General features: G+C 30.7%; 3 protein-coding genes across 5 annotated transcripts in view; 2 read left to right on the top strand and 1 right to left on the bottom strand.

The window, feature by feature from the left end:
• LOC118197719 (deformed epidermal autoregulatory factor 1 homolog) overlaps positions 1–8,804 on the top strand; it is a 31,222-nt gene extending 22,418 nt beyond the window's left edge. The window contains exons 8-9 of the mRNA XM_035369252.2: positions 4,884–5,048; positions 6,359–8,804. Of these exons, the coding sequence (XP_035225143.1) occupies positions 4,884–5,048; positions 6,359–6,538 (345 nt within the window). The 3' untranslated portion in view covers positions 6,539–8,804. The remainder of the gene's footprint in view (positions 1–4,883; positions 5,049–6,358) is intronic.
• An 8,784-nt stretch (positions 8,805–17,588) lies between these two features.
• Positions 17,589–18,304, bottom strand: LOC146997072 (iron-sulfur cluster assembly 2 homolog, mitochondrial). The gene has a single exon (XM_085816520.1). The coding sequence runs from the start codon at positions 18,231–18,233 to the stop codon at positions 17,790–17,792; it is 444 nt and encodes a 147-aa protein (XP_085672646.1). The 5' UTR covers positions 18,234–18,304; the 3' UTR covers positions 17,589–17,789.
• Positions 18,305–18,600: 296 nt separating this feature from the next.
• ArfGAP3 (ADP-ribosylation factor GTPase activating protein 3) overlaps positions 18,601–26,829 on the top strand; it is a 51,894-nt gene continuing 43,665 nt past the window's right edge. For all 3 annotated transcript variants that reach the window (XM_085816519.1, XM_085816517.1, XM_085816518.1), the window contains exons 1-2: positions 18,601–18,755; positions 19,153–19,344. In XM_085816519.1, the coding sequence (XP_085672645.1) occupies positions 18,681–18,755; positions 19,153–19,344 (267 nt within the window). In that variant the 5' untranslated portion in view covers positions 18,601–18,680. The remainder of the gene's footprint in view (positions 18,756–19,152; positions 19,345–26,829) is intronic.

The raw sequence follows: 26,829 nt of genomic DNA, 5'->3' as shown, positions 1-26,829 counted from the left end.
CTTGTCATATAAGACACTGGCTTTGTCTTATATTCTGGCAGTTTCAACTCTGGAGGACATGCATGGACCTGGTTCCTACTATCTGAAAGGGTTGGGTATGTGTCCCCAGAGGGTAGTGATGCGAGCCATCTAAATGAGTAGTGAGCAGTTTTGAATGATTTCAATATATGCTATGTGTGGTCTCCATGCTCCTTGGAGTGGTGACCATGGGAAGGATGGAGTATTTTAAGGCCTGTTTACGTGAGGAGATAAAGTTGCTCAACGACACAGCAGTCTCCATGGCAGACATGTTGCCTAACAGCATTTCAACTACACAAAGAGATTTTGTAATTAAGTTGCTGTGAGCTACTAAGCTAGTCAAAGCAGATGATGTAATTAGTTCCAATAGGAGATCTCCATTGGTCTTGCAACAAGTCTAATAGTTTCCAAAGTTTCAATACCTTTATTTTTCAGGGCTTAATTTTTAAAATAAGTTGTGATAATAATAATTATGATGATAAATAATAGCAGGCAGAAAGTAACACTTATAAACATGCACAATGAAATAATAATAATAATGAAATGGGAAAGGAAAGCAATTAATTGTGAAATATAATGCATATGTATATATTTTCATTCATATGTAAAAAGAAAATAAATCAATTACTTCATATATAACATACATTGCTGATAATTAGATTCTTAGTGAAGCATTATTTTAATGTACATGAAAGAAGAAAAAAAAGAATTATCACTTTATAAATATTGTAAAAATTTAATAATTAATTTTGAATTATCATATAGATAATTGAAATAAAATTTTATGTACGCTGCGTGAAAAAAAGAAGGGACAATTCTATATATCCCGTTCTACTGGGCCGACTGACAAAATTCAAATTGTGTTTCTCATGTCTCGAAAGTGAGACTTAGGATATATATTAGATTTATGTATAGCATTGTTCTAATATAGGTATTTTAACACAAAATTGGACTTTTTCTGAAATGACATGCCAAATTTTTTCCTTATTTCGATTCTACAACTCAAATTATGCCTAAATATTAAATTTCGTAATTTTTGGTGAGAAATTTAAAATTTATCTTTAATTTACTTGATGGGCTTCTTAATTTATAGCAACCTATTTTCCTTTCCTTTTTTTCATTGTACATGAGAGGGAAAAAAGTCATCGTTCATTACTTTCACATAATTTTAATAATAATCATTCAATAATAGTGTAAACCTTATTTGCCGTTTTTATTGCTTATAATAAATATGCCAAATTCCAGAATGCACCAATATGTAAATTCATGTATAGCTTACAATATTTTGAATACAAAAAAGTCTAATTTTTTATAGATGTGCCTAGAAATACATCTACTTTGAGATGATGTTAAAAATTTTGTAGGTTACAATATAAAAATATTTTCAAAAAATGTATAAAATTATTTAAAAATAAATTTTAAAAAATGTGCGAATTATATTTGGATTAAGCCTAAATTTCAAATTCTGGAAGGAAGAATCAAGTAAGTTTAATAAAAAAAGAGATATTAATAAATATTTATCAAATTCAATTAACATTGAAAAGCTAAAATTTTAAGAGCTAATTTTTTAAAAACTTCTCATGTGATTTTTACAAAACTTTGCAGTTTGGCATAATTTGAGTCATAGAATTGAAATATGGAAAAAAATTGGCATGTCATGTCATAAAGGACTCTGGTTTTGTGTCAAAATACCTATATTAGAACAATGCTATATATAAATCTAATACATATTCCAAGTCGCGTTTTCGAGACATGAAAAACGCAAGTTGAATTTCGTCAATCTGCCTGGTAGAACGGGAGCTACAGAACTGTTCCCCCCTTTTTTTGTGCAGTGTACAGTGATAAGATAATGAAATAATAACACTTTCTCTATAATAATAAAAAAGGTAAAATTATTATATGTTACATGTAAAAATTTGAACAATTTTTTACTAATTTTATCTGTTAATTACACAATAACAAAAACAATAAAAACATTTATTCAGTGGAAAGAATCAGAAAATAGCTCAGCTGATTTGAAACTCGCCATCTGCTAGTTCATAAAAAATTTAAATGTTTCAGTAAATACACCAAGTGATCCAGCTAGCTAGATCTAGTTCAAAAGTTGAAATATCATTAGCAATAGAAAAATTGGAAGTACAATCAAATACCTAAAATCCTCTTACCTGAAATCCGCCAACTCCTGAAATCCGTACTGCCTCTCAAAATATAAATATTCAGTTTATAGGTTCCAGAAACTGCAACGTTGAGTACAAAAAATCAAAAAAAAAAAAAAAAAAAAAAAACTTACCAAATAATGATGTCATAATTACCGAATAATAATGAGTCATAACGGAAATACCAAATTATTGACATCATGATAAAAGTTTTTTGCCCCTCTAATCTGCATCGAGGTAAGAAAGCGGATATTTTGTTGATAAATAAAGAATATTTTAAATTTCAGCCCTTTTTAATACAATTACAGATAAGAAACACACTCATGATTTTAGTGCTTGCAACATTGAAAAATGTAAACAATGTTATATTGACGGTAATGCAAAAAGTGCAAATTCTGCAAAAGATGGAGACAGGTGCATTTTACAGCAGAAATGTATCGAATTACGATATGATTGTGTATACAGCAACAGTGATTCTAACACTGGAATCCGAAACCGGAAATCTTTGCATGAGGCAAAATCGGCAAATCTCGATGCTGTGTATATATAATACAATTAATAATATAATCAATTTACATATGTAATAATAACTTAATGCATATACAGTCAAAAGTCGTTAATTCGGACACCCATAATCCGGAATGATCTATAATCCGGACCTCAGAGCTACAAACTTTCCGCACATGCGTCGCATTGACGCATGCGCGTAAGACCTTCACCGCTACGAATTTGCGTGTGCGCATGCGCAAAATACGTTTACGAATGCGCGTTTAATGTATAACGGACGTGATAAGCTAAGCTAAAATTATCTAATTATCTATTTCAGTTAATGTTGCAGATTGCGTTGTTCCTTAATCTTTGAATTGGATCCGGATTATTATTTTTTGCAGACTGTTAGAGCAATTTTATAAAAGTAAGCTTGAACTTTCGATTATGTCAAATAGAATTTCCGATATATATTTACTAATATGTAAAGGATATACAAAGCGAAAGTATGTTTCAGAGTCCATTAAACAAAAAGTGGAATTGCTGCAAAAAATGGATAAAGGCATATCCTTTGCTTATCTAAACTTTAACGTTTGTTTATCTAAACTTTAACGTTTGTTTATCTTTAACGCGGCAGTGGCGTGCAATGAATTGGAAGTTGATCTATCAGCACTAACCTTGTCTTATGGGCAGATGTTTTTATTTTATTTGACTTATAATTGCTTACTCAATGTAGTATTTCATCTCGATGTACTCCGTCTTTGATATGATTTAAATCAAATGCCTCGTCATTATAATTCGCTTCTCCGATAGCGAAGAAAGTGACAGAGGTTATTGAAAACGAAAAAATTTCGATTGACAAATTAGTCGGTATTCTCGACACAGCAATTATAAACAGCGGAACTTTGTAACTGAACAAGAAATTATGTCTGTTTATAGAATTAAAGAGAATGTATTATCACATAAAAAACGAAGCAACTTTAGTGGTCATCTTGTTTCATTGAAAGAAATGTTTAATAAAGTAAACAAATAAATATTAAGCTTTTTTTTTGTAAATTTTGATACCCTTTAGATCATAATTGTTCTTTATTTCATAAATTACGGTTTCATATTTTTAATTTTATAATTTCTGCATGCCATTTTACCAGATTTAAACTGATGATCTATAATCCGGAAAAATCGATAATCCGGAATTGCCGAAGTCCCGACGAGTCCAGATTAACGACTTTTGACTGTAATAAGTTATTGCAATAACGTATATAATAATTTGATTAAATGTATCTAATACGCCTTACTTATTTTGCACTTTTAGTCTGAATATTATGATTTATCTTTTCTGTCTTGAAATCTGCACAACGTCTGGTCCCAAGCTTTGTGGATTTCTGGACTTCTACTGTGTAATCAAATATAAACATAGGATAAATTAAGTTTTTCTTGTTTGTCAGACATCTGTGAACAGAAGAATATAGTATTCCCTTAAACAGGAAAAATATTCTTGCAGATTTAGTTAATGCTAACAAGCGAGATAAAAATACACAAGTCTATAGCTTACTGTGACAAGGTGTATCAAGATGAAAAATATATTCTGTTCATAAAGAGATCAATCAATTATAATCCAAAATAAATATCACATCATAAATTTAAGTTTGTTAAAATAATAACAGCTTCAGATCCAAACAATTCATGGCATATGTTACTCCATAAGCTAAATGCTATTTCAGTAGTTGCCATTGCTATAATTTCCATATATAATTTTTACTGGCTGTCACGAAATGTATCTCCAACGATAGTATATCCTGTCATGCGCAGTGATTACGACTCCCAGTTTGAGTGCTGCAGATATGTATCTGCTGTGCCGGAGATATGTTTTTATGGATAGACAGACTGGCACAGGCATCCAGATACCTGTTCAGAAATATGTTCCCTCTCATGGTAATAAGCCTTTAGAAAGAATTCATTTTGAAAGTTTGCTGTTCTATGGATTGGGGACCCCAAGACTATAAGACGTTCTGATACTTCTTTTGAGAAAGCTTATGAGATGAGCCGTACACCTACCTAATATGGAGGTAAAGGATTAAGCATGTGTAGTGCCTAAAATTGTGCCAGAACATATATGATACTATTATTATTATGTAATGATAATGATGCAGGTACTTAACATAGGGCTGCAATATTACTTCATACATGCACATACACATACATTTCAACTATTATCTGTTTTAGGCATTAACTGCATGTCGAACTGAGGCACAAATGGCACTTTCTCGAGCCATTTTGGAAGCAAAAGCAGAAAAAGAAGCAGCAGTTGAGCAAGCATTGCAACAAGCACGATTAGAAATGCAAGAGAAACTTCATGCAATTGTAACTGATAAGTCTGATTCTCTGAAGGTAAGGAGGTATTCTTTTGAATAGATTTGAATGATTTTTTCCTTATGAAGATTTCAGCGAGTGTAATATTACTTTTGGGAAAATTAGAGTTTATTTATATTAAAATAAGATTTTTTTTCACCTTCTTTTCTTTTCTTCTTCTTTTTTTTTTTTTTTTTTTTTAAATATTTTAAATGCACTGTGTAGTCTCAACCCTTCAAGCCAGATTTGAAGCTCCACACTGAGTAACTCTGCAAGCATACTCCCATCCCATTTATTGAAGAACTCTGAAAGGGACTAGCAATATTGGGATTTTATTTATTTATTTATTTATTTATTTTTATTTTTAAGGCTGTGGGGGTTGTAAAAAGTAATACTTCATTTTTTTTTTAAATATAAGAATTCATTAAAAGTTTTGTTTGAATGTGAAGCATATGAAGAAATGGTACTTATTAGCTAAACCAACTCGCACTTTCTTGGCAACAAAACATCACCAGTGAGATTTTAGTTACTATTATCTGTTTATATCTAGTTATCATAGTTTCTGCAAACTGTGTAAACTGCACTTTTTTGTTAAAAAAATTGAGATAAGAAATGGATTTTTCTTTTATGAAAACGCATAGTTTTATGATCTTAAAATGAATTTTTTACAGTTTTTTATAAAAGAGCTAAAATTTGATCCAGTTTGGCAATTTGTTGCCAGATCTATATTTTAAAGGCATATTTTTGGCATCAGTTTGCATTACTGCATTTCAATTCATCATTCTCTTTATTATGTAAAAAACAAGTTCTTTGCTTTTGACAGAGGAATTCTTCTTGGGTCCCTTTCTCTATTGCTAAGTTAGGTGATTTATTAATATTTTGGCAATTTGAAGACCAGTTTCTGTAAAAAAAAAATTTAATGGTTTTGGGAATTTTCTGATGAATTTTTAAACAAATATTGCACATTTTACATTATTAAAATGACAATGTATTAAATTAACAGTTTTTTTTAATAAACATAACATTGAAATGAAACATTCTGTTGTGTTTAAAAATATCTTTACCTTTCACTTTTAGAGACTTTTGAATCATTAAAATGATCCTGAATTTTATCAAATAGATCTTAAAATTTTGAATCACTTTTTAGTGAAAATTGACTTTTTAAAACCACTTTTTAGTGAAAGCGAGGAAACTGCTGTAAATACTTTTAAATTAAATTGTCTAATTTCCAATTTTTTATGCTAAGCTTTGTTTCGATGTCTTTTTTCAAAATATTCTCATAATCTGTCGGTTTTCTCTATTTCACATTATGCTTTTTCTTGAGTAATTTTTTTTTCCTTTTATTTCAGCGATGTGCCAACTGTGATAGAGAAGCATTTTCAGAATGTACTGGCTGCCATCGTGTAAGTTACTGTAGTGCCTTTTGCCAACGCAAAGACTGGCAGACTCACAGGGATGACTGTGGAGAGAATATTCTTTCCGCAGAAGACTGTTCTGAACTCGTTGATTGTGAAGATCCTACCAGTTGAGATATTTGAGTTCCTAATTATTGATTGATTACCTGAAAAATTGAGATACTGTTTTGAGTAAAATTGTTATTGTGAATACTTTTAAAGCATCGTTGCAAGAAAAAGATTTTAGTATTTTTGAACTTGGATCTCAAATTTATATTTTGGCATAGGTGATGTTGAGGCCAGTCTGTGATTATAAATGAAATTTTGCTTTGCATGTTTTTAGATATTTGTGTTACATTTTCAGATTTTTCTGTGTAATTATAGGAACTTATGAAGACAAATCTATATCTGTAGAGTATATAACTTATTACCAGAGTTAATTATTTTTTCTTTTTAGCTTTAAATGAAATATATTTATTTTTGTTGCGTTTCTATATATTTTGCACATTTCTGTTTCAAAACAAAATTGTTTTCGATGTTGATAAATATAATTTGTTCAAACCAATTTTTTTTCTTTATTGTATTGTCATCAGCTCATTTCAGTAAATTCATTGTGTAAGAATCATCTAGCATTCTATTTTAATTGCACAGTAATTATAAATGATGGATGAATTATATGAGGTTATCTGATTTAGTACAAACAACATTAAATATGACTTAAAAAGGAAATTCTGTTCATTTTTCTGATTGTTAAGATTCATTCTGTTTAGCAAAAACTTATAGCATGTAAAAATAATTTTGAACTGAAAACAAATAAATTTCATGCAGTTTTTAACATGCTTTATATCAGATGACATTTGTTTCTTATATAATTATTTTATAGTGAACTGTTATTTGTTTTTCATTTAAATAAATTTTTAAGTTCAAGTCAGTTTATCAACAAATTTGTGTAATTTGCTCATTATGTCAGTCTTTTACTGCAATAAAAAAGCATGTTATCATATTTAATTACTCTCTGACATTTCATCTACAGCGTGTAAAATAAATTGACAAAAATTTGGTTTGGAAAACTTTTTTTTTTAACCTACATTAATTTAGTATTTTTGTGGCTATGTAGTAATTGCTTTCTCTAAATTTCAAGTCTCTGGAAAACAAATTATTTAATATTAAATTATCTTGATATTTTATTTCTGTTTTATTTCTTAAATAAATGTTGAGCATTATGTGTAAAATAATATTAATTTCATAATTTTGTAATCCATGCAGTTTTTTAATATTATTGTATAAAACCAAGTTGTATAAAATTTAATAATTATTTGTTTTTTTGTTTTATTATTAATTTTATAAAAATCATATTAATTGAAAAAGATACTTCATAATATTTATTTTGTAAAATGATAGCTATATAATAAGTGATATTGAAAATATCATTTATTCCTCCTTAATTAGAAGCCTTACATATGAAAAGAATTTCTTAAAAATCTGAATGTCAGTTTTGAAACTGCATGTATTTGTCTAATTTAAATTCCCTGTTTTCATTTAAATACAAATCATTTCATGCATAGGATGTTTCTTCTAGGAATTGAGCTGTACTTCACCTACTAGAAAATTTAAGCAATGCTATCAGTCAGAGATAAATATTGACATAGTTATGCTGCCCCTGCAATATTGTTTTGTCCGATTTAGTTGTTTGACTGATACAGGCACATTTTTGTACCACTGTTTTTGAAAAAATTTCAAAAAGTGTTCAACATCCTTGAGGAGTATTTTATTCCCACATTGGAAGAGAAAAAAAAAAAAAAAAAAAACCTTTATCTGGTGTTCAGTTTGAGAATTTAACCATACCAAAGGAGAGAGAGAGAAGACACGAAAAGCATTCTTGAAGAATAGCTTTAAAAAAAATTACTTTTTTTGGGATAACTAACTATTGGGTTGAACTAAATGGAGATTATATCAAAAAACTCCATTGATATATTATTGAAAATTGACGTACTAAAACAATTACACCCAAATTCCTAAAATTTTCGTAACATCCTACATATATTAGATAGCAAATTAACCTTCCTGAAATTTTATTGTTATTGAATTTTTTCATTAGTTCTGAGTATTGTCCAAAATAAATGTTCTCTAAGTTTTTTTCTATAGTGAAGTCTTGTAAGATATGTATATTATTAATGTTATATAAATGTTAATTTGTTACTCTGTAAAAATTTTTTAAAACTATCTTTTTGGTGCCACTTTGCATTCTGACTGAATGCCTTTAGTGCCTGTAATAATGAAATAAGTCTAGTTTTCTTACACTGCAGCACTTACCTGTGAAATACTTTTATCCTGCATATCAGCTGGAAATATTTGCATATTGAAATTTTTATTATAAAATAAAAATAATTTTTTATATAAATTGTCATTTTTTTTCCTATCTTTATCCTTGCACAAATAAAATTACAATTATTAGCCATCACGCTTAATTCTGACTATTTCACAAATAATTAATAATTTCATGTTATAAAAATATGGTACAAAATATTACTTTCAGTTAGTAATTTGCTTCCTGTTAATACTGATCACTACATAAATATATCAGCATGTAAAAGTGTACTAACTTGAAAAATATAACATTATTCTATATTTTGCAGCTTGGCTTTCGGATAATGTTTTAAAATCTTTTCAGTATGTAAACAATCAATATCTAAAATGATGTAACAGGAATAAATTTCACTAGAGGATTAAAGCAAGTTTTTCTTGCTTCCCCTGAAATTCTATATTAGTTTAGTAGTTAAAATGCAAAAGGCATTTACCTGATAATTACTGTATTGATTAGTTGTCACTTGTAATTAAAAGCACTGTTCAATTGATGATGTATCCTACCATTTATCAGTAACATGTGAACAGTAGCCATTTATCCTAACACAGGAAGAATAACGTGTTATCTGGGCTCATAAATTAACAGCTCTGATTGGAACATTGTATTTCTACTTTTTAAGCCTATGCCTAAAAAATTCTGGAAATCATAGCTGTACTTCACCTATTAGCCGTACCATCTGGTAATCAATTTACAACTTTTAGTTCATTATTTATTTCTTAGATGGCAGCACTAAAATGCTGGTTTGAAATTCGAACTTGTAATTAAAAGGGCGGGAAATAGAAATGATTAAAACAACAACCAGTTTTAGTGCCACCATCCAAAAAAATAACTAACCAAAAGCAGTAGATTGCATATTACTTGATTACCAAAATTTATATAAAATTAGTTTTCATCAAAATATCTTAATTCTGGCATATTTTATTTTACATATACGAATAATAAAATTGATTAATGTTTTTATTTCAATCAATAATTTTGAACTGAAAAATGCCTTACAGATACATAACTGAAAAGTACTGACTTAAATATATAACTTAGGTGAGCAAGTCACCTGTTACATAGGGAATTTATTTCATGGTGACTCAGATAAGCAGGACAAATGCAGAAAATAGACATAATAATTAACAAAGCTAATAACTTCCTCAGCATGTGATTGGAGCAAAACAAATTTTTGCGATCTGATGATACATCGCCAGTAGTGTATCATGCTAAGCATTATGACGATAGCCAGGAATTTGAAGATTTTCGGATATGGCAAACAAAAACTGGAATTTTTCAAATAATGGAATTTAGGGAGAAATGGCAATAAATTATGCTGATGTGATAGGTATTCCATTGCGATGGTAATGCCCCAAATATCAATCAATGAACATTTACTGCCATTGAAAATAATGTTTCCACCCTCAGAGATCGAATTATATAAAATAGTGTTTTAACGTTGTGGCAGTGAACGCGTTAATGAACTGCGAAATCTATAGTATGGTTTCAAATCCAGAAAATATTGCTACTGATAGTGAAGAAAGTGACAGTGATGTTGAGAAAAAACAAATTCTGATTGACAAATTAGTTGGAATTCTCGACACGGTAATTGCAAAATTTGGAACTCTGTAATTGAAGAAAAATTATATCTGTCTATAACATTAAAAAGAAAGTATTAGCAGTAAAGAAAACTTAAGCAACCTAAATTGGGAAAAAAAAAAAAAAAAAAATTATGCAAGCAAATAAATATTTAACCTTTCTTTTTAGTATTAGTATCTTTAATTGTATCCCAGTTCTATTATAAGGGGCAATTTGCCTTGAAGGACTATTAATTTTGTTTTGGCATTTTGCATCGAAAACTTTAAAAGACTGTATCACTTTTCAAATCGTTGCCATCATATATTATCGCCCTGTCTTATATTTAAAGAAATTATAAAATGAATCTGCATGCATGTATGTATGTTTCTTGCAGTGTGATAAAACAACGGTGCCTTAAGTGCAGAAATTCGGGAGCAAGATTAGGATCTCCACAATGAGATTAGTTCCAGAACTTAGCAAATAAATATCTGCAAGGTTTTCCTTTTGAGCCAAGATAAAATTATAAAACAAATAGTATCATATTTTTTCAATGTTTCCTAGAAAAAAATTAAATTTTAAATTGTTTAAATGTAAATTTTCAGAAACTGTAATATTGTATGTTTATTTTGAAATGAAGTTAGTCGTTGGGAATATGTACTCATTATCTGGAAGCAACAATCAGTGTTTTAAATGTAGAGAAAAAATTTGTTGTGTTTTTATACTGGCCTCAATTTAAACAGTTTAATTCATGGTACTTAACCCAGAATTATTTGTGAATATTTATGTTTTCCTGTTCGATGTCATCATGTGACTACAGGAGATGCAATTTTAGGGACTAATCTGACATTCTCCAAGAGAGCTTCCAGAAAGAGGGAAAGAGTTGTGCCATCACAGCAGTGTTTTATATTAAAGGGTTTTCCCCTATGGAAAAAAAAAAAAAAAAAAAAAAAAAAAACTTTTTCATTACCCAGTGGAAAATTTTTATGTGCCGCTAGAGAAAACACTTAGTGAAAAGATACTGGATTTCTTCCCTGAAGGATTTTTGTTACTCTTTAAAGAGGATAGAGAAGCTAAAATGAGAATGCTTTGAGATGCCTGAATGGTAAGACTCATTGTGCATCTACGAAGACTTCTCCCCCCTTCTGCAAAATTATGCTGCAATGCTGCTTTTGGATTTCAGCTCTGACCTTCTTTTAGCCCGGAATTTAATTGTTAGTTTTTAAAATAAATATTTAAAATACAAACTATCTTATGTCTTCCATCCTGGAAATACAACAACGTTACACTGTATTCTGTAGGTATTAGCTTACCTTTCACATATTCAACAGAATTATAATTGGTGATAGTATTGAAAACATACTGTGGCAGTGGAAAAAATTTTAACAGCCCAGCGAAATGTGAAAAGAGTAAAAGATTAAGATTTTGGTATTAAATTAAGAACAGCGAAATTATAGTTTACATGTCTTATCACCTGCGAAGGAATATCTTTTCCCCAGTTCTATTAATTGTCCTAGCTGTCAGATGCAGAAAATACATGTATCACCTAATTTTTATTCAATTAGTCAAAATAAATATAGCGAGTACAAACGGCTATAACTATTTAATGGAAAAGAATTTATCGATAAGAATAACATCGAATGTAGACAGAACTACAAAATTCCTTTACATAAGGCGAAGGTGCAATGAAGTGGAAGCCTACGCATGTGAGTTGAAACTTTGCAACAACAAGAAACCTGTTCATTGCGGGCGCCTCATTAGTAAAAATGGCGAGTCCCATGCAGAAAGCATTTTGCGTGTTAGAATTTGAAAAATATCATTCTTTTATAACAGTGCAGAGAAGATTTTGTCAGCATTACAAACAAGAACCTATAAGAGATCTACCACCAAGATCTCCGGACTTTTCTATGGGGTTATTTGAAAGACAGGATGTTTGTGCCTCCCATGCCCAAAACAACTGAACAACTCAAAGTACACATTTGTAATGCACTTGTGTCGGTGACTGAACAAATGCTTCAGAATGTATGGCGTGAAAATCACCTAGATGTCCGTGTGACCAAGGGAAGTTACATAGAACATTTATGACATATGTATACAAAATTTTGAAGTTACCTCTACATTATGTATTAATCTTAATGATAAATTTGTTTTCAATAAATAGTTATAGCCATTTGTAATCACTATATTCATTATACTCATTTTGACTTACCCAGTATTTCTCTCTCTTTCTACAGTAAGCACCAGAAAGATTGTACTATTAAGAATTTATTGATAGGTAACCGCAAATGGTTATTGTGTACCATGGTTATATAATATATATTATGCATTAGAAACTTCTCTCATTAATTATATTAACTAAAAATGGAACAAATACTCTATATGAAAAATTATTATAAATGAAATGTAATTTTATTTCTCAGTTTTTAAATATTTTCTGTTTCAGAAACATCTGGAATCACTTCTCGAAGGAGAGAACCAGAAATAAAAAATTATATTGAAAGGTGGCATTCCAAGTTAAATTAAATAAATAAATAAAATAAGCTGCCAGTTCCCATTTGAGTGAATATTTATTTACTCAACTTCTAAAACAAGATCAGTCATGCTGATGCTAAGTTCTAGCAATAAACTATGAAGATCCCAGTTAAAATTGACTCCCTTAAAGTCACAAATGCTTCACTATTTTACAACTAACTATTTCATAATTTCGAGATGCTATCTTACTACGTTTGAACTGATCTAAAATCCGGAATTGCCGAAGTCGTGACGATTTCAGATCTTGGGACTTTGTACTATGATGGCTCTACAGGTCTCTCATTTGCTTAATTTTTTGTTTAAGGAGTTTCTAAAATTTTAAAATATTCTGATTACTTGCAGTTTCCAGTTAAATGAATTCCAGACAATCAGGGTTTTACTGTATATGCTTTTTTTAAAAAAAATCTATTGTATAATAAAGTGATGAATATTTTTAGTATTGCAATTAGATATTTCCATATTTAGCATATTACATACACAAAATTTGAATACTCTGATTTTATTATACAACTACTTGACCAAGCCTAAGTTAAACTGTGCTTGTATCAGTTAAAATCTACTTAAAGATATTCTTATCATATTTCTACCTTTCAAGTAAATGTTGAGAGATTATATTGAATACCAAACAGAATTAGAAGAGTTCAGATTTTGCAATTTCTTTTATTATGTACTAAAAGAATATTGAGAGAATATGAACCTTTGTTTACATATCTAATTTTTTTCCTCAGATCCAATCAATATATATAAATACTGTAGCTGTATATAAATATATATATATATCAATTTATCAAGCAAAGCAGTAATAACAATTTTTAAAAAACCAATTTTGGTCTAGAAAACATCTTGCGCAATATGCTGCAAAATAAGTAAAATATAAAAATTGTAGTAAGCTCGCCTAAAAGTTACCAAGAGCTGCTGCTCCAAAAGGTTTCAGAACTTACTGACGCTTTTTTGCGCTAAAAGCTGCGAAAAAGAAATAATTTATCAACCTTTTGGAGCAGCAGCTCTTGGTAACTTTTAGGCGAGCTTACTACAATTTATATATATATATATATATAATAGTAGTAGGTAGAAACAATGCAGGACCAAATAGGTCTTACGTCTAATTACCAGTTAGCTTTACATTTTCTTTTTCAATTATATATATATATATATATACACACACACAATTTTTACAAGCTACTTATTTTATAAGTCTCTTTAACTGGGATCTAATTAGCAAAAATAGAAAATCTGATAAGACATTTCTCCAAATTGGCTTTACTTTCAGTGACAATGAACAACCTCTTTGTATAACTTGCAATAACATTTTAGCTATGAACAGTGTGACATCACCAAAATTAAAAAGGCACCTTGAATCCAAGTACTGCTTATATGTCAATAAATCAATTCTATTTCAAATGAGAGTTAAAATCTTCAAATAAAAAAAAAATTGAAAAAATTACAGCTGATATTATTATTATATTTACTTGCATTACAAGAAGTTTTATAGTTTTTATTGCCATGTACCAATGGAAATCGTGTATTACCTACTGCTATTAAAATGGTAAATAAAGCAATGAAATTTAGAAAATTCTTATGTTCAATGTGTAAAAGTTGCCAACAAAATTTCTGAAATTAACAGGAGAAAGAAAGAATAACTGTTGTTTTAACTTAAACTGATTAAAAAAATGATAACAATGTTCAAGTTGATGATTCAGATCCAAGCAATACACAAGATGACTCTGATTTTATATATCTTGAATTATCTGATTCAGTCTCATCTACCTCCATCTCTAAAATCCAACAACTCTGTTAAGAAAAAGGCTATGCCTGCCTGCAGTCATCTGCCCATGTTCCCAAGTAACGTGAAAGGTGATTAAGTCTTCCCTCGCTGAAAATGACATTAGCGATTATTTCGGCACCTGATGAGAGGAATTCACTTAAATTTTGTAGTCTACTGATGACAGAGAAAGAGCAATGGGAGTTCTTTTGAAAACTGAGACTCAGTTCTTCACCTTTTGGACAAAGGAACAATGACTCATCAAATTTATGGAATTGCAGTTGATGAAGATCCTGAATCCATACTCATGGAGTTTATTGACAAGGGTTAGGTGGTCACTAAGCTAAAACAATTTAAAAAAAAGGCCATGAGTAGACTTGCTAATTTCACAATACATTTCGCGGAACTCAAGCATGATGCAAAAAGCAGAAAAATCTTACATGAAAAATTCTTGCCCTCCCTTTCTATCAAAATAAAAAAAAAATATTGTTCAGCCAAAGCACCTAAGATCCGGTTTAGATGTCAGTGCTCTGAACACTACCAGACTGGATGTAACAATTTACTACACTATCTGTATTGCACCCAAGATCATCTTTCGTACACGTAGACTTCCGAGAGATGCTAAACCAACGTGCATCAGTTGCAGTTTAGATCACTTAATCATCTTGACTAAATGTGCTTTTCATCCTCTCAATGGAAACACGAAATTCATCTGACATTCAATCTCTGCTAATGGTGAAGATTTCTGACTCAGGATTTATTGATCAGTTTTTTTCACAAATTTGGACATTCTAAATTCTTATCAAAATTACTAGACTGTTAAATTCTGCAATGCTTTGAAATATTCCCTTCAAAAATTACAATATTTAAAACACTGTAAACTTAGTGAAATTACTTGAAATTGACTTGTAAATTCCCTTTCTTCTTACAATAATGACTGCATTTTTCTTCCCAATTGACTTGTGTTTCATACAATAACAAGAAAGGTAATGACAGCTTAGTTCTTGTAGAAGAAATCAAGATCATGTGTTCGGGCCTCGACTGTGCAAAAATTTTTTCTCTGGATTTTGATTATTTTTCCAGCCTTTTCCATACTCATTATGGCTATTACTTATTTTTAGGACTCTCTAAAATGAGAAAATTTGAATTTTTATATATTTTAGCTTCCTCCAATGGCCAGACTTCTGCACAAGATCTGCAATCTCCTTTCCCATTATGGACTTTGATTTATGTCCAGATTTTTCACCACTCCTCAGGACATCAGATATTGCCACTTATGCTACCAGCTACCAGATTGCTTCTGCTGTTTTTTGATTTACGGAGGAAAATGTGGCTTATTCTTCTATTCTCAACATCATGTCCTCCTGCAAGAATTCCTTCATGCCTTTTTTTAACACCTGGATTCTGGATTTCCTTTAGGGAACAGAAAGGTACTGCTCAGGCAGTAGAATGCCTACCCACTACGGTATCAAGGTATGCTGAACTATCGACTGACACATCAAACTTGAGTTTTCATAAAAATCTGGCCTTAATTCTGGATGAGGCAGAACTGAATTTCCAACAATTTCTGAAATGGTTTTAAATGTTCTTCTGTTACTCAGCATCACATAGTTATGTGAAACGATTTTTTTCAGCTTTAATAATTATTAAAGACAAATATAAAAAATGCTGAATATGCTTTACATCCAGCAGGTCAAATATTACATAAGATTTAATTTATTACCAGAATAAAATGTGCACATTCATCTCAAAATGAGGTGTTTTTTTTTTCCCCTATACATTTTTGCATATATGAAGCACATTCTAAAACTGTTTCTTTTCATGTATATATTGTTTACCAAAGAAATAATTAGTTATGAGAAAATATCTATAACTTTATTTTATATTTAATACCTGGAAAAAAATTCGATAATAAAAAGTGGTCATGAATGAAAAAGTTTAAGAATCTCCGATATAATTTAATATGTATACATAATTTTTTTTTCAAATCTCTCTCTCTTTTTTTTTTTAAGTGAGAACAAATCACTATATACATGGGAAGAATCTTTAAAGTTTTAGCTTAAGAAAAATCACAGAATTGCACAAATTTGGCATCATGCATAGTTATTTATGAAGCAATATAAATGGACTACCACATCTGATGGCTTGCATCTTGTACAAAGAAAAGTACCTACAATTATTTTTTATTAGATTAATTTAATATATTTATCTTAAATTTCATATAATAATTATACTTTAGCTGCCTTTACTGGCATTTTATTGAAAGTATTAAAACTATGATTGATTGAGAGAGAAAAACATTTTCAAAATGCAAAGAAAATAAAAATAGATATATATGTTTTGCACAGACATTTAGACTGCCATTACAAAGCAACAAGTATTTAATTTACATGATATATTTATTCCCGCAATCGGCTGGATCCTAGCAGAGTCCACACCCTTGGCGCACCCACTTATATGACGCATATCGCTGTGTACATGGACAAAGTCAAGGGAGTTTGCAATGCTAAGTTTGTGCAATTCTGGGATGTTTTTTTAAGTGAAAATAGGTCGATATGTACATGAATACCGAGTTTGTGCAATTTTTTTGACTTGTTATTTTCAAGTTGGTGATTTTGAGAAACGCACGAAGCAGTGGGTGATTCTGCACTTTCCCAGTTTTTTGTCAAAGGTGTGGGCTCTCCTAGGATTTTACCCCCACAATCAAATGTTATTTATTAAAATTACCATTAAAAAATAACCCTCTTACTAAACTATAGACCATATCTTTATTTCCACTAATTTGAAATTGAATTCTATTAATTACGATAAAATGATGAATGCGATTTCAGGAAGTTCGCCAAGTGCCGGTTATCTGAGTATCCTCCTTGGCAGTGATGACATAATTTGAAAATTTCATTTTTTAAAATTTTATTATTATTTACTATAATATGTGAGAGCTTTTCCACTTTTTGATAGATAAAATGTGAAACTTTACGGTATTTGTTTTTATTGACTTGGACAACAGAAGTAAAAATAAAATGCAGATTTATATCTTGTTAATAAATATTTTTACACGCAAATTATGACTTGAAGAAATATAACACTTAATAAAATATGCATCTATTTACTGACTCTACATCTTTTTGTATTTATTGACGTATAACAGTAGTTATATGCTAATTTTAATAACGTTAACTCATTTTAACAGAAAACGAAGTTCCGCACGAACACCGACTATCTGCTTGTGGATTGTTTATAATTCTAAAAGCTGAGCGAATAAGCTCTTCATGGTAATCAACAGTAGAACCATTGATAAATGGTAAAGATATCACGTCAACCACAACTTTTGCTCCGTCTTTTTCGAAACATTTATCACCGTCTTTAACCTGGGAATCAAGATCAAATCGGTATTGGAACCCTGAGCAGCCTCCACCATCTATAGTAATACGTAAAAAAACACCGTCTGTAGCGATTTGTTTCAATCTGTCAATACAAGTTTGGGAAAGTTTAATTGAAAAGTTATCCTTATATTCTGATTCAGCAACTGAAGCATAGCTACACTCGACAAACGCCAGGTTTGATTTTTTAAACCCATTTCTACAGACAGAATATAAGTGATTAATATTACGAAACATTGCAATTTATTCTTTCCACCATTCACAACTTCGACACGAATATAGAGTTTTCAAACCGTAAACAACGAGTTGAGTTGTGCGATTTTGTGTGATTAGAGTGCATTTTGATATTTATAATTTATCGTAAGATATTTTGAGATCCTGAACGATTAGAAGTTTTAAGAATTACATTTAGCATTACGAACTTTTTTGTGTAATTTAAAAAATATATATGGATATCATATGTTATATTATACATACTTGTAAAATAACGAATGTTTCTCATTGTAAATCGCATATCCTTATTAAGTCTTAAAATACCAAATAAGAAAAATAAGATCTTTTTATTATCTAAGATAATGTTCCATGAAGCAAGGGCAAATCCGTTTGTTTGTAAAAGTGTTTACTGAATAAGCATCTGTCGTTTATGTTTACCTCACGTCATCAATTATATTACAACGAGGCATCATGGCGGAGGAGAAACCATGTAAAAACGATATAGGATCTGTTTTTAAACGTTTGCGAAGCCTCCAGTCGAATAAGGTATGGAGTGTACAAGACTTTTTGTTCACTTTTCCGGAACTTTATTCCGTATCAAATTTATTAATAGTTGGACTTGTTAATAATGAGTATACGATTGCATATGAAGTATACGATTGCAGATTCAAATTTTTTATACGCGGGTATTTAATTTTCGTTGATAATTTTGCTCTATCAGTTGTGTAGTTCATTATATTTAAATACTTGACTTAATTTTGAAATTTTTATGTAATTAAGTTATATTGTGACGAAACTTCAAATTTTGCTAAGTTTTCCTTGACTTAATTTCCTGTGTTTCCTTGAATTGGCAGTTGAACTCTGAATTTTGGTATAGAAATGTAATTTTATGGTTGAAACATTTCATTATGGTGAATTAAATGTAGTTTTGATAATGATTTAGGTTTGTTTTGATTGCGGAGCTAAGAATCCAACATGGGCAAGTGTGACTTATGGAGTATTTATTTGCATGGACTGTTCAGCTGTCCACCGTTCCTTAGGAGTTCATCTGTCTTTTGTGAGATCAACTCAGTTAGATACCAACTGGACCTGGCTTCAACTACGTGCCATGCAAGTGGGAGGAAACAGTAATGCGGTATGTTGAAAGTTCCAAACAATATAAAAATATATGAATATTGTTGTATCTTTTGCCCACTCACTGTAATGTTTGATGAAACTTAAAATAAGAAAACAGAGGAATTATCCAAAAAAGCTGAGTGTAGCAAGACCTGTTATGGTACTAAGAACAGTTTATGATAAAAAATAAACTCTGTTGTTAAAATTGTTGTTCGATAGGTATATTGGTAAAAGTTTACAATTGGGTGCCCCTTGTTTTTTGACGCCAAGATCGGCGCCAGGAGGACACAATTTCAAGATGGCCGCTACACAAAACGAAAATAAAAAGTCAAAGAATTGCATAAACTCTGTGTCCATGTACACATTGATCTGTTTTCACTTAAAAAAACATCCGAGAATTGCACAAACTAAGCATTGTGCACTGTTTAAATTTGTCCATGTACACATCAATCTATTTTTATTTTTAAAAAAATCAGGAGGCTAAAGCAAAGTTACACTATCATGGTAACCAGAAATAAGATTTCATCGCCAAAATTTTACAAAAAATTGTCGCTAATCGAAGGGGCACCGAATTCTACACTAGAGTCGGTATATTTATTTTAGCTTTAATATACATTTATATGATTAGTAAAAAATAAAATCAGAACTGGAAGTAATCTAAATATGAAGTGCATATCTGTATAAACATTGCATGTATTCAATAGTTTTTATTCAGTTTGAATAATGTAAATTTGGATTTGTATCTGAGATAACTTTGTAAGCAATAGCTACTAAGTCTGCAACTCTTCTTCTTCTTCTTTTTTTTTTTTTTTTTTTTTTTTTTTTTTACTATATCCCACTCTTTCGATAAATCAAGGAATGCCCAGTTTTTCGTTTTTAGTCATTACTCAGAAAAACTACTGAAAAAAAATGTTTCTCACATGGAGGTAGAAAATAGAGGAGAGGCCCAAATTGATTTTTCCCTTACACTCCCTTGAAGCCATAACACTCCTCTTGTTCTCCAAAACATTCAGTAACTTGCGATTCAGATCAGTAGGTTTTGACATGTTAGGAGGTGAATATTTTTATTAACATTATAAATATAAATGTATGTATTTTGTTGTTCAACAATATTTCAGAGTCCTAAGTATGTGAAAGAATAAATTTTTAGCTAGCATTTCATTCTGAACGGAATCAAATGCTATACTTTTCCATGCTCAGAACAGTTTCAGTTTGAATGAAATGTTTTCACAAATTTTTTCTAATTACATTAGAATGAAATTTTAGGTAATTTGATTTTATTAAGTTAATAATTACAGAAATTGAAATTGAAGCTTATTCTATTATTAAAATTGCTATTTTAATTATTAATTAATTTTAATATTAAATTATCTATTTAGAGTCTCTTTCTGAAATACTTTCTCTATGAGATGATTTTCAGCTTCTGAGGCCTCTTTAAAATAAGCACTCTGTAATTAAGGCTTTATTTGGTTCATTTCAAATTAGAGCATCTGCTATTTTAATAGTTAAATACATTTAATATTGCTGCTGAGCTTTCTATAAATTTCTGAAAAGGATAAAATGAGGGGGTTGGGGAGAAGATGTTAATATTATTTAAAACTTGTAACTGAATTATTTGAAAAAAGTAAAAAAATAATTCTTTTAATACTTATCAGAATTTGTTTGCCCCTTTATTTCAACAATGCACATGCTAAACATTTTAATTCACTACTTCCTTGAGTATGCTTATACTGTGCTGTAATTTTAATAGATTGTTTTCCAGTATAAAGAATTCATCTTTAAATACTTTTATATATCTGTCAATAGAATTTCATTTTATGTTTACAATTGAATGTTAAGGTCATTATATATTTAGATCATATATTATAATATATATTAAGGTCATCAAGATTTATGATCATTATAACTTTAGGTATGTTTAATAACTAGATTTCTTCACATTAATATTTACAGGAGTTTATGAATGAATAAATCCTTCACTTCCAGATACACTTATTAATAATTTAATAAATATATACATATTTAGTTAAAGGCAAATGCATGATTTTTACAAGGATTTGCATAAATACTCATATATATTTAATATTTTGGTAAAAGTATAGTTTAGGGTACCCCTTGGCGATTTTTGGTGGTACATGGATACCGATCTTGTGCAGTTCTTTGACTCGTTATTTTGGCTTGCGAAGCGACGATTTTTGTGCCAAAAATCGCTGCTACACAAAGCCAAAATAACAAAACAAACAATTGCACAAACTCGGTATCCATGTACACATCGACTTTTTCACTTAAAACTTTCACTTAAAAATTTTCACTTAAAAAAAATCCCCGAATTGCACCATAATGGCATTGTGCACTCCTTTGACTTTATCCATGTACACGTCGACCTATTTTCACATAAAAAAATCCCCAAATTGCACAAAAATGGCATTGCACACTCTTTTAACTTTATCCATGTACACGTCGACCTAATTTCACTTAAAAAATATCCCCGAATTGCACAAACTTGCATTGCGCCCTCCCTTTACTTTGTCCTTAAAAAGTCAAAGGAGCACCAAATTCTACAATATAGGCAAACAAAAAATACATAATCTCAATAAAATACATTTTAAACCAAACAATAAAATAACATAAAAAAGGAAAAACATGTTACACATTTAAGCATTACCAAAAGCAAATATTCACTTACCATGATTTTCGAGTTCGCTTCGTACACCCAGAGCCACTTAAAAATTAAAATATCAATCATACTCAAATTACTTTTTTTCAAACCAGGTACTCTTTCTGATCGAACGCTTTACATAGTGACCATCTGAACTGTTATATCTATAATCCATAGTTCTGTTTGGGAGAGCTTTCGATTTGTATATTCGATTCATATCACTACTTCAATTAAGTCTTAATGACTTTTATTTACACACATCTTTTATATTACAATATATACATAATTCGAGATTAATTTCAAATCAAAAGATGGAGATTATCCCCCCTTCGTATCAAATTCTATCGAGAGAAACCGAGTGAGCGACCGCTCTCCTCCAAGTTCGTTTTTCGACTCCTCGTCGCCGCTGGCAGAAGAGAAACTTTTGCTCATTTCGCGTTCGAGTTGTAACATTTCTCCCACCTTTTGATTTTTGACAAAGTATGGAAAAATCAAAACAATTGTGGACTAATCTTTGGAATATGGTAACAGGTAGTTTGGCGACATTTTGGTAAGGCGATAAAGGTTACTAGCTAGGACTTTAGCAGTGTACATGGATAAAGTCAAGAGTGTGCGCAATGCCATTTTTGTGCAATTCTGGGATTTTTTTTAAGTAAAAATAGGTCGACGTGTGCATGGATACCGTGTATGTGCAATTCTTAAAAACGCGGCAAGCAGTGGGCGATTCTGCACTTTCTCCCAATTTCGAACCTAATCTTCGTCATGATTAAGCACTTTTGTTCCATAAAAGTTCTAGCATAAGCGTAATTTGGCTATCAGATTGTTGGAAAAAAAATTTTGAGTTAAAAAAAAAAAATGCCTTTACTTTGTAAAAACAAAATGGGGGGGGGGGAAGAAGAAAAAAAAAAAACTAGCAGGGTTGGCCGCCAAATCTTCACCAAGTTGCCATAATCCAAAGATTAACCCAATTTTGAAATGAAAATTGAAATACGAATATAAGATGAGTAATTTAAATCTTACCAAAATCACCAATTTTATTTAGGCGTAACAAATATCTTGAATATTTTAAACTTACTTAATATTCAGGCAAAAACAACATCCAAAAAATTCTTTTCTGAAAAATACTAGTAAAGAGATTCACTAAACTGGAAAATCAAATTGTATACAAAATTAAATTCAAAGAAAGGAATAAAGAAAACAAATAATAGTGGTACTGAAAACAAAATTAAACTAATTAAAGTTCTTTGGTTTTACAATTTTTCTGCCATATCTACTAAACTGAATGTTTTTATCAGAATTTATTTTTGGTATCAGTTACTAAATCATTCATTTTACCAGTATTTCTCGGAGATGTGGATGATTCAGTTGTTTTAAGCTCGAAGATAGATTCTTTATTGTCTATCTCCATTGGAAATATTCTTTGAACTGGTCTTAACAGTTCACCACTAGATGTTTTTACTTTTACGACTCTGATGTTGTTGTCTTTTCCTGGGTATGTTTCGATCACACGACCCATAGGCCAGTCTGTTCTTTTCCTTTTATCGTCCTCTACAAACACTAAATCACCTTTCTTGATGGGTCGCAAAGGTACAGTCTTTGGTCGATGTACTAACAGACCAAGATATTCACCTCTAAATCTTTTACGAAATTCCACACGTTTTTTGTGATATCGCCATCTTTTCGATAAGTTGATTTTATCCAAACTGTCCAGATCCGGAACACCTTCAGTTTGCACATCCTGAATAAACATAGATGGAGTGAGTGCACATAAATCGGTGGAATTTTCTGACACGTATGTTAATGGTCTGGAGTTGATATTTGCTTCTTTGTTAGTAATCACTTCACTAGTTGGCCACTCTTCATCGTTCTTCATAAGCCGTTCTGGCCCTTGACGCCAGCGAGATTTTACAAAACTCTTAATCGAATACCCTCGTGATGGTATATCTGTTGGATTCGAATTTCCTGGACAGATTGTCATCGGAATCTGAATGTGATGCCATTCGGATTCCGATGACAATTTTTGTATCTCTTTTACTCTATTTGCGACAAATGGCGCCCAATGGTCATCTCTTTGGATCCAAGAAAGAGCAGTACTCGAATCTGTCCAATAGTTCCTTGGAACGTTGTCTAATTTGAGTGTTTGTAATCACTTCACTAGTAAGTGTTGTAATCACTTCACTAGTAAAGCAAGAGCTGCGAGTCTGACTCCTATACAGCAGACTAATAATTCTAGATGATTTATGGTCATTTTTCTTAATGGACTCGCTCTACTTTTGGCTAGAAGAAAATGCACTGAAACCAAGTTTGTGCAATTGTTTGTAGGCTTCGCAAGCCAAAATAACAAGTCAAAGAATTGCACAAAATCGGTATCCATGTACCGCCAAAAATCGCCATGGGGTACCCTAAACTATACTTTTACCCAAATTCTTAATGAAAATCTGTGTTGCAAGTTATCAAAGATGTGATTTGTGTAGAAATGCCACTAAGCGATACAGATTGCTGTTACACATTCAGCCATGAAAGTTTCTTTTGTGCGGAAGCGTCCTTACTTTTTGATTTGTGCAGTATGTTGAAGTACTATGAAACTGCTGCCACACCCCTTTAAATGACCAAATGTTGGCAATACTGTGTCAGCTGTAGTGGGAGGAGGTGTCTCCTTCTGTTATTGTCTCTATGGTTTCTTAGCAGTGAATGGAATTTATTGAATTTATAAAACTTTAATTTTGCAAATTCCATTTTCTCTCATCCCTTGTGATTTTCAGCACAATTTTTCTTCTTCAATTTTATTTAATCTGAATTATCTTAATCTACTGTAAACACTTGTAGAACTTTTTATGAAGATTCAACCAATATTTAGTCGATATATATTTAATTTTGTTTTGCTTCAATAAATGGTACATCACTAAGTTACTCTGCACAATTGTAAGTGCATAAATTGTTAATATTTTCCACATATTTAAAAGTATTTTGATAAATAATATCTTTTTCTTCCTTACTCAGGATTTTCTCAACACAAAAGAGTAAAAAATCTGTATGGTAAAATACGGTACTTTTCTTTTATAGAGGCCCAGCCTTGTCAGCGCATTTTGCTTTTGATGCATTTTTATCGCTACACCATGTCCACAGCTAATTCTTATAGTAATGTAATAATAAAATAATAAGTACATGTATGTAATACAATAATATAATAAGTTATATGACAGAATAATATAATAGTAATTTCCTAATGGAATGGATAATGAAATGTTTATTAGTTTTATGTAATCATTTCATTAAAAAAAATAAACATTATATATAAATTGCACAAACATGACATTGAACTAAATAAGCATAAAGTATTCATTTTTGGCAAATACCATCCAGTGATCAAAGTTCAGAAAATGCTGTTAATAATGCATCAAGCACATTATAATGACCGATATGATGGCAGCATATGAATTCAGCTAGGAATGATTATAGATGATAACGGGTTGTACCTCTGTTGCTTTTTGTCCTCCTTTTGACAAATCTTCATATTTGCTCGATATTCTGGGTATGAACTCCAGTTGTTGCATCAGCATTCTATCCATCCATGATTAACCATAATATGGCTAAAACTGGATTCCTTCAGTTCCTTAGTTCGATAGCCTTTCCAGCAGTCTGTGTATATTGTTGAACTCATCCCCACGTGTTCGTGGATTTCTTTTATCAGGGTTCTCACATTTTTGTTGTGTACTTGAAGTAAGAAGCAATTATTGTCTTCATGGCAGGTGCAGTTTAAAATCCACTGTTGTGGAAAGAACTGTACCTGCGTGGTTTTTCCCTTTCACAAAAAGGGATTCATTAATTTCGACAATCATAAGATCCTATTTTTCCAGTTGAATGCTTACTCTTGAAATCAGAGTACACTCCTCTCATGTAGTTGTTCCAGTCAACAACTGCAGTATGTCCCATGTTTATTTGCTAGTCACACCATCAGACAGTTCTTCACTCTATACATAAATTGCCACACTGTGAGAAATGATATTCTTGATGCGTTGAACCAATATTCAACGTGAAGGCCTTTAATCTCCAAATAGTCTCTTCTCCAACATACAAATGCATCTTATGACCATTTTCACAAATTCTTTTGCAGGGCAAGATGCATTTCTGTTGGAAAACAGCTATAAGGCTATTTCTCTATAAGGCAGATTGAAAATTGTAAGCATATTTAGAAAGAGAAATTTCATGAATGAATGCAGCGTAAACCACATGTATATGAATGGTTGAGGTAAAAGTATATTTACGGGTACCCCTTGGCGAAAATTGGCGATTTTCGGCGGTACAAGGATACAGAGTTTATGCGATTCTTTGATTTGTTCTTTTGGCTTTGTGTAGCGGTTATTTTAATGCCAAAAAGTCAAAATAACAAGTCCAAAAATTGCACAAACTCGGTATCCATGTGCACATTGACCAATTTTCACATATGAAAAAAATCGCAGAATTGCACAAACTAAGCATTGCACATTCCCTTGACTTTATCCGTGTACACGTCAACCTATTTTCACTTTAGAAAACATCAGCACTTTGCATCATTAGTCATTGTACACTACCTTGACTTTGTCCATGTACACATCGATATATTTTCACTTAAAAAGTCAAAGGAGCACCCATATTTACAGCAGAGGCAAAAAAAAAAAAAAAAAAAAAAAAAAAAAAAAAAAAAAAAAACTCAATAAACTACATTTTAAACCAAACAATAAAATAACATAAAAAAGGAAAAACCTCTTATGCATTTAAGCACTATACAAAGCAAATATCCATTTAAACTCGAATCTGTATATCAGCATAGCCACATAAATTAACAAAAATAAGAGTACAAAATGT

Source organism: Stegodyphus dumicola, chromosome 5 (assembly GCF_044657685.1).
Source record: "Stegodyphus dumicola isolate Sdum_Otavi_A_Nest chromosome 5, ASM4465768v1".
Taxonomy (NCBI): domain Eukaryota; kingdom Metazoa; phylum Arthropoda; class Arachnida; order Araneae; family Eresidae; genus Stegodyphus; species Stegodyphus dumicola.
This window is presented reverse-complemented; position numbering and strand designations above follow the sequence as displayed.